Source organism: Alligator sinensis, unplaced genomic scaffold, assembly GCF_000455745.1.
Source record: "Alligator sinensis unplaced genomic scaffold, ASM45574v1 scaffold721_1, whole genome shotgun sequence".
Lineage (NCBI taxonomy): Eukaryota > Metazoa > Chordata > Crocodylia > Alligatoridae > Alligator > Alligator sinensis.
The window spans coordinates 1,827,304-1,836,196 of NW_005841857.1; the positions used below are offsets into that span (position 1 = coordinate 1,827,304).

General features: G+C 49.4%; 1 protein-coding gene across 1 annotated transcript; it reads right to left on the reverse strand.

The window, feature by feature from the left end:
• Positions 1-790: 790 nt before the first annotated feature.
• On the reverse strand, positions 791-3,610 carry CHRAC1 (chromatin accessibility complex 1). Its single transcript, XM_006016442.3, has 3 exons — positions 3,480-3,610; positions 3,236-3,362; positions 791-1,835 (listed from the first exon to the last, which is right to left on the reverse strand). The coding sequence occupies exons 1-3, from the start codon at positions 3,588-3,590 to the stop codon at positions 1,708-1,710; spliced, it is 366 nt and encodes a 121-aa protein (XP_006016504.1). The 5' UTR covers positions 3,591-3,610; the 3' UTR covers positions 791-1,707.
• Between the last annotated feature and the right edge of the window lie 5,283 nt (positions 3,611-8,893).

Consider the following 8,893-nt stretch of genomic DNA (forward strand, 5'->3'; position numbering starts at 1 on the left):
TGGCCTAGGCAGTACCACTTGCAGGGGATGGGGCTGCACCAGCTGAGCAGCACTCCCAGTCCTGTCTTCTGCAAATGGTGCTGGGCGTAGTGCTTGGCAGCGCTGCTCGCAGCAGACGGGGCCAGGCTTGGCGCTCAGTTGGTGCAGCCCCATCCCCTGCAAGTGGTACCAGGCCCAGGCAGCGCCACTGGCAGAGGATGAAGTTGTGCCAGCCAAGCGCCAAGCCTAGCCTTGTTATCCCCTGCAAGCGGAGCTGCAGCACATGTTCACCCCCCAGGTGCCTGGCCGCAGAGAGGTCATGCAAGGGGCAGTATACGTTAACCCCGTATTTCGGATCCAAAAAGTTAGGAATTTCATAGTTCCGGTGTATACGTCTTAACTTTTTAGATCAGAAAAACAGGGACTTATACACCACATTGACCTATACACTGTGAAATATGGTAACTTAATTTACTACTTCTCTGGTAAGCGTCTTAGCCAGAAAGAGGGCAGATGAGACTGAAACATTTCTTTACAGGGGCATGGCCAGGGTTTATCCAGGCACGTTTCCCCTGAAACATACTGAAGCTGACCCACAACAAAGAATGTAAACTGTTTGGAAGATCAGTGTGAATTCCTAGTGTCCCTTCTCCCCACTCCCACTCAATCATTACTTTGTACTCATGGCCAGTCTTTTTTTTTTTCTCCAACAGGATCCACGTTCATTAAGTTTCCCCATCAGCAAGTTTGGGCCAATTATGTTAATTGTGCACCAAAGATAAACTGGAAAGCCTACAGATAAGAAAGCTGTCAGGACCCTCTACATTAAATTCCACATTTTATAAAACATTTATTTAAAAAATTGTGTACAAAATTTTCTACACAGAGCTGTTTCCAATTTCATTGTAACAAAAATATTCCAGCTCTACCACTGACATGGTAAAAGGACTACTTATTTTCTTCCCGTACAACCACCTCTAAACTTCACACAATATGCGTGTTGGTTAAATACCATAAACAGTATGCTGCAAAAGTAGGGACCTTGCTGAGGAAAACACAGGTTCTAGATACACATATTTACACCACCTGCTAACACTTGTACTTCTTCATCACCACTACAGCCACAGACCTACACCACTAATTGGAACTAGTCTAGCCCTGTATCCAGTTTCCTTCTAGAGGAAGGAAGTGATTTGGACAGCATTGCAGAAGTCATGTTGGTTTTTAAGGGCTTGATCCATGGGTAGGTTCTAGACCCATATAGGAGAACTGGGATAGAGGTCTGAACAAGTTATCTGCTTCTTGGCTGGCAGAAGGCAAGTACTATTGATAGAATATATACAGCCTCTTCAAGTTGATTACCAACAGCATCAGCTGTAAGAGGGGATCCATTTAACCACCTAGAGAGAACGCGAGAGACCTTTGGCCTGGATGATGAGGGCTGCCCACAAGAAATGTGGTAATGATTGTCTAAGTTACTTTAAAAAGAATGAGCTAGTTCTGTCTCCAGATCTGTAGGAACTCTTCCCCTCGCATGCGTGTATCTGGGGGATAATTCTGTCCTTCAGGCTGTGTGTGTGTCATTGGATAAAGCTTCTTAAAACAAAAATAGAAAACAGATGACTTCACATACAAATAAATCCAGCAGTTGGATTCTCAGTCACAAAAAAAATAACATCTTTTATACAATAGGAAAAAGACCGAATATGAAGCCAGTCTGATAAACCCTTAAGATTTGGCGTCTTCATCTTCACTCTCATCTTCCTCTTCTTCCTCCTCCTTCACCTCTCCATCTCTCTTCTCCTTTTCAAGCATTTTCAGGTATTTGCTAGCTAGGATCTTCTTTGGCAAGATATCTGAAAGGCAGAATTGCTGATTTTGTGCTCATTTAGAACAGTTATATTTAGGACAGTTATTACCGTGGCATTTAAAGTCACTAATTACTAGCTGACAGTTCACAGAACGCAACTTTTTAGTCTAGGGAACAACAAGACGAGTTATTTCAATCTATAATAATCATACTTGGAAGAGGAATGTAATATTAATATTAGAGAGTTTTCATCCAATTAAGGCTCGAATGCTAGAATTTGTCCTCTTTTGAGAGAGATTCTTAATTATAGAGGTTTAAATTCTGAAACCTGTTATGCTGTTTTTAGCCGGTTGCAGCTGGTGTGGACGCTGCCACTGCCACGGTCAGCAGTTACTTGCACCGTACAACAACACTGGATATGAGGTTTACCTGCTCTAGGTATATCCCTTGCAAGCAATTCCTCTATACTCCATTTAGGGATCTGTCCAGGACACCATTATAGATCAGGGGTGTCAAACATGCAGCCCGTGGAACTATTTCATGTAGCCTGCTGGTAGCCCGGTGGACTCCTGGAAGTTGGGGCGTATGGCCCGCCACACAATTTGGGGGTCCGTGGACCACAATGGACATGGCCATCAGCAGCAGCCCCCCAGCTCTGTGCTGCTGCCTGAATGCAGCCCACCACCACCACCCAGCCCTGGACTTGTGTTGCTGCCTGGATGTGACCCTACCACACTGGCTGCTGACCCCACAGATCTGGCCCGGGGGGAGACCCTGCAGTTCAGATCCGGCCCGGGGTAAGTCTGACGCTCCTCTTACAGCTGATGACCTCGAGAGATGGGAAAGCGGACTGCTTGCTAAGGAAACACTGCTAAAATGGTGCCTAGAATGAGACCACCATCCTAGCACGTTCTTTTGAACAAGCAGGGCTAACCCCAAAGTGCCCAAGTCCGAGAGCAACACGTGAACGTTTGTGGTCCTGTTCCCACCTCAGACGCGTTTGTGCATTGAACACTCATCCATTCACAGCTCCGAGCTGATACATTTCCTAAAAGCCTCCCCCACTGCCTGCCTTGCTCTTTTCTAAGCGGATTTACAGGTGTGCAGCCTGGTGGGTAAGGCAGACGATGCGAGCATCAGCGCTTCCGGGCTTTACACCCAGATCTTACACTGACATAACTGGGGCTGCTTCACCTCCCGTCGCTCAGCCTCCTCATTCGGACAGCCGTGACGCGACGCGACGCGCCGCGACCGTTGTGACAAGGGATCAAGGCGCTCGACGGCGCTGCCTGTCCCCAGACACCGGCCCAGCGCGTCCCGCGACTTCGTACTGCGGCGCAGACGGCCCCCGTCGCGCAACGTCCGCCGACGCCACGGGGCAGCAGAGCACCACCTCGCCCGTGCGCGAGACCTCGGCTCTGCCCCCCCGCCCGCGGTGACACGCACCTGCGAGGAACTGAAAGGTTTCGCACTCCTCGGCCGTGTGCGACAGGTCGCTGTAGGTCAGGGCTCTCTTCTCCTTGCCTCGCCCGTGCTTGTAGGAATACGAGGCCAAGTACTGGACAAACAGCTCCTGCAAACCACCGGAAGAGAGACGTCAAGAGCCGCCTTCCCGCGCCGGCCCCGCGTCACACCGCAGCGGACGCTTGCCTCCCCCCATACCCCCCTTATGTCCCCCTCCCCCATGCACCCCCCGTTGTGCCCCCGACCACGCACGCGGGGAGCTCTTCATGATGACGCGGATGCGGGACAGGGGCAGCGACACCAGCCGGTTCTCGCTGCCGCTCGGCCGCGCCGCCATCTTGCCCCGCGCCGCGGGGGCCGCCGGGAGCTGTAGTGCTGCGCCGTCGCGGGGCGGGAGGGGGAACTACGAGTCCCAGCATGCACCGCTCGCCGCACCTCCTCCTCCTCCTCCCCCTCCCCCCGCGCGGTGGGAGATAGCTTACACGTCCCAAGATGCACCGGGGCGCTCAAGAGCTTCCCGCCCCGGCCTCCGGCGCGCGGTGGGGTTTGAGCCCAGTTGGGTTCAGACATGCGCGTCCCGGATGAGCATCGAGAGCGGAGCAGGGCGGCGTTGAGCCACGTGTGTCCCCTGGGGCCATTCTTCGGTGTTCTCCCCACCCCCCCCCGACCCTCGCAACCCACCGTGTCCCACCTGCTACACAGTCCAATGAAACCTGGGTCCAAACCAGCTGTGGAGTTGTTACACATTTTCAAGCACTAACTTTATATATCTGCTCGGCTCTCTTTCCAGCTGGGTAGCCATTTTTGTCTTGTGATCATGACTTTGCGTGTGTGGCTGGTCTGCATTGATCGCAGGTAGCCGCGCGATCCTTACTCGGCGCTCCTGGCCCGTGTGACTTTGCAGGGGCCTGTGCTTCAAGCTAAACTGTTTCTGGGCTCAGACGGTCTGTAGGAGGGATGTGGTCACGCACACAGCACGAAGCGATGCAGGGGTCTCGGGTCTCCAACACGGTTCTGAGCCTGCTGAAATCAAGTGGGGTTTTGCCGTTTATTTTACTAGAGCCAGGATTTCATCCATAATCTCCAAGCACCGATAAACATGCACGCTGATGTGCTGCCAGAAAATTACGGTCCATGATCACGTCAGCAGTCTGACACTGCATGATAAATGAATGATGATAAATACTTTGCATTTCTAGGGGCTTAGGTTGTAGCCGTGTTGGTCTAAGGACATAGGCAGACAAGGTTCCTTGGGTGAATTTGATATCTTTTATTAGACCAACCCAAATGGTTGGAGAATAGTTATTAAGCAAGCTTTCAGGTTCAAAAACCCTTCCTCAAGCTGCAGCAGTTGGTGTGCGCTCTTCCTGGATGGAATGAAAAGTAAAGCAGCCAGGGGCTGGGCTGGGCTGGGCTGGGCGGGGGAGTCAGTTGCCAGGCAGATTGTAATGTATCAACAATCCAATGTCTATGTTTAGTCCCTGATCTCTCGTATCCAGCAGGTTGATGAAATGGAGCTCATAGGCTCGTCTCTGGGAAGTGTTGTGTAAGTTTCCCTTGAGGATCAGGACTGAGAGACTGGAGAGAGAGTGGCCCTCCTGTGAGAAATGTGCCCCCACCGGTAATTGAGTGTTTCTGTCTTTGATGGATTTCCGGTGTGCGTTCATTCTGGTGCACAGTTGTTGTCTGGTCTCTCCTACATATCTTCCATCAGGGCATTTGGTGCATTGGATGAGGTATATCACATTTCTGGAGGTGCAGCTGTAAGATGCAGGGATGCTGATGGCTCTGTTGTGGGGTGTAGTAATAGTGGGGGTGGTAGAGACGTGCTGGCAGGTTTTGTATTTCTTGTCCTGGCACGGTTTGGATCCTTCTGGTGTGTTCTGGGCTTGAGGAAGTTTGCTTCTGGTGATGAGGTTGGCAAGGTTCGGTGCTCATTTGAAGGCTAGGATGGGTGGCTCTGGGAAGATCTTTTTAAGAATAGGGTCTCTTTCTAATATGGGTTGCAATTTTTTGAGGATTTTCCGTATAGGTTCAAGGGATGGGTGATAGGTCATAACCAGCGGTGTGCAATTTGTGGGTGTTTTTCTTCTGTACTGCAGCAGTTCTTCAGGTGGTATCCAGGTGGCTCTTTCAAACGTGCGATCTACCTCTCTGGAGGAGTGTCCATTTCTAGAGCATTTTAGAGCACCTTTATTCTGAGGCTGGGCAGACAGGTGGCTTCATCACCTGTGTGACATAGGTAAGAGATCCATAGTGATATCTTCATCCACCACATCTCATCTGCAGGATACAGACATGCTACACCTCAGTTTTAGGTAGGGATGGAAGTGTAAGATCATACTAAATAGAAAATGCAGGGGATCAGGTACAATGTAATTAACTGCCTTGAGCTACAATCAATAAACTAGGGCTAAACTCTTAGAATTAATGAATCCAAGCACCTACCTAATGTGAGTGAGCATCTCTGCCACAACTCTGCGCTGCAATGCCATGCCAAGTGACTATCTGAGTCATTAGTATAGCTCCAGCAACATTGTAGTCTCCTATACAATGGAATAGGAAGTCTCCTATACAATTAGTAATCATGCACAACCAGTCCCATGAGACTAACTTTTCTAGGGCAGAGGTTCCCCAATCTTTTTCTTATTTTATACCCCTTTCCAGATTTACCAGCGGCCCACGTACCCTTACCACATACATTTTATATTTTAACCCCTTAAATGTCAATTATTAAAATAAAAATTAAATCTGCCATTATACAATTTCTCCTGAGTACTCCCCAGAGATGTCTTGCCAGAGTTACACATACTACAGTTTAGGAACCCCTGTTTCATAGTTCCAGGTGGTGCCTGGGGGGAACAGAGGCTCACCTATTTTCCACTGGTCCCCCCTGGTGAGTTTATAGACAGACACCAGATCCCCTCTCAGTCTTCTCTTGTAGAGGCTGAATACATTCAGGCCCTTTAGTCTAACTTCACAGGTCAGGCCCTTTAGTCTATCTTCATAGGTCCTGGCCTGCTACCCCCTGCTACCCCCTGACCATGTAAGTGGCCCTCCTCTGGACCCTCTCAATGCTGGCCACATCCCTCTTGAAGTGTGGTGCCCAGAACTGGATGCAGTACTCCAACTGCGGCCTGACCAGTGCTGCACAGAGGGGAAGGATCACCTCCCTGGACCTGCTTGTGATGCATCTACTTATGTAATCATACTTGGAAGAGGAACAATGGTGCAGTTTTCATTGGTGCAGTTAGCTTTACTGACCACTTCCTCGCAGTGGCGGCTCATGTTGATTCTGGAATCAGCAATGACTCCAAGATCCCTTCCAGCCACTGTGTTGTTGAGAAGGGTGTTCCTCAGCCTATAGGTATGTTGCAGGTTCCTTCTCCCTAGATGCAGCACCTTGCGCTTGTCTATGTTGAATTCCATTCTATTCTCATCTGACCACCTTTGTAACCTGTCTAGATCTAGCTGGATTCTGTCCCTCCCCTCCAGCGTGCCCACTTCTCCCCACATCTTTGTGTCATCAGTGAATTTGGACAGCATGCTGTCCACGCCCACCTCCAAGTCGCTGTTAAAGATGTTGAATAGTTATCCGTTCTATAATAAGGATGTGGTGTTTGTTTTGTGTAAAACATTTGGTGTGAACAATCATTCACCATGATGCTATGTGCATTGTTTTTACTGTTTAACTCTATGTATGGTTCCTTGAGCCTTACCTTGTCATGACATCTTGTGGCAGCAGTTGGCATTACTGTCACAGTAACCTAAAGACGAACGCAGTGTATTCTTAGCCTTGTCCAAGGCTATCCCAGCCATGCAGTTAGTCCAATAAAGGACAACGCTGAGCTACAACATCACTCTAACACTATCAGAGTAAAATAATTAATAGTGTAAATTAAGAAGAATTATCTTGGATATTTCACAGGGTTAACTGTACCACAAAGAGTCAAGGGTAAAAACAGAAGTTAAAGTTTGACAGCAAGCTCATATGTCTGTAGGATCCCGGAATAAAAGGCGTTGTCTAGGAGAAATCTGACATCTGTTCTTAGCCTAAGGAGTACTATGACAAGCCTTGAAGCTGACAGGGGTTAGTGAGTCCGTTTCAGAGCTGTTAGTACTGCAGCACTGAGGATAGGTAAGGTACTTACTGTGCTGTTAGAGGGCCTGAAACTGAGCAGTTCCTCCTATTTTCAAGGCTTGTCATAGCAGCTCCCAAACAAAATTGGAAGCCCTGAAAAAGGAGAAACTAATCAGTTCCAGGGCTGCTAATATCACAGCACCAACACACTGTACTTAATGAGGATTGCTTATCTTAAGGTCAGGTAAGCACTATGTGGGCTAAGCACATAGCCTGTCTTCAGTCTCTAGGCCAGTAATTCTCAACCAGGATAGCTTGTCCCAGCCTGGCCAGTCCGCCACCCGCACTTCTCAGCCTCTCTGGTAATGTATAAATTAGCTTTTAAACTGAGTGCTGCTCAATTCACAAAAGTTATGGAGAGGTGTGTCAAGTCCAAAAAGTTTGAGAACCATTGTTCTAAGCTATGCACACAAACCTAGTATAGTGTATACAGGCACCCGCTGGGACTGACTAAATAACTTAAAAAATGTGGTCCAAATCTCTTTTAGGTCGGTGCGTAACTCATTCAACAGCAGCAAATTTGTTCAATTTAATACGGTAAGTTGTCACCACACGAGCCAATTGAAAAGACATTTTCTTCAGACCAACGCATAATGGAAAGAAATGAAGGAAGAAAAAATTTAGGCTGAATATCAACAGTAATTCCCTAACAGGGATTTTTATAAGACCACAGAAATCTTCTAAAGACGTTAAATGTAACCCCAGTGCTTTGGGTATTTGAGCCAGGCAATGGACCCTATGATATTAGCTACTGGGGTCGCTGATTTAAGCAGCCCTTGCTATTTGTACCTTTCTTTTAACTATTCTAGTCAAGCAGCCTCATTCCTTCCAACCCAAACCAGCTGCTTTATAACAAATCACCCTGCAGCTGACCTGTCTGCAAAGGATGAATTGCTTCTTATGAGTGGAGAAAGGTAGTTCTGTCTGGACCCAGGGCGGGGTGGCACCTTAAAGACTAACTTGCTCGAAGCTACTCAGAACAGACTTCGGTGAGCAGCATCCGACTGAGTAGGCCGTCACCTAGGAAAGCGAACGAGTCTCTCCGGTGCCACCCGACCCTGCCCACACAGTGACCCCCTTGCACGGCTCTGTCCCCGGTGCTTGAACCCCTGCACTCCAGCTCCTTACTCCCCAGGCACCCTCAGAAAATCCCAGCTCCTCCTTTTTTGGTTGGTTTTTGCACTACGGAAAAACAAGAGGCAGGTTTCCGTTGCGAAGACCTCAGAGAGACCAGGGCAGCGCCACCGCGGGCTCCCCACGTGCAACAGTCCGCGCCCTGGCCAGGCTGCAGGCACCTCCGGCAACTACCCGCCAATGGCACGATCCCTACTTTTGGCCCAGCTCCCGATGAGCCAATAGCCTTCCCCCAGACATCCTTCGGGTCCCAGCCAATCCGCTCCTCTGCCGCCTAGCGCCAGGCAACCAACCCGCGGCGTCCCCCTGCGCGTTCATTCAGGCAGGGGCGCGGCGGGCGGAAGCGGCTGGCGCATGCGCCGTGG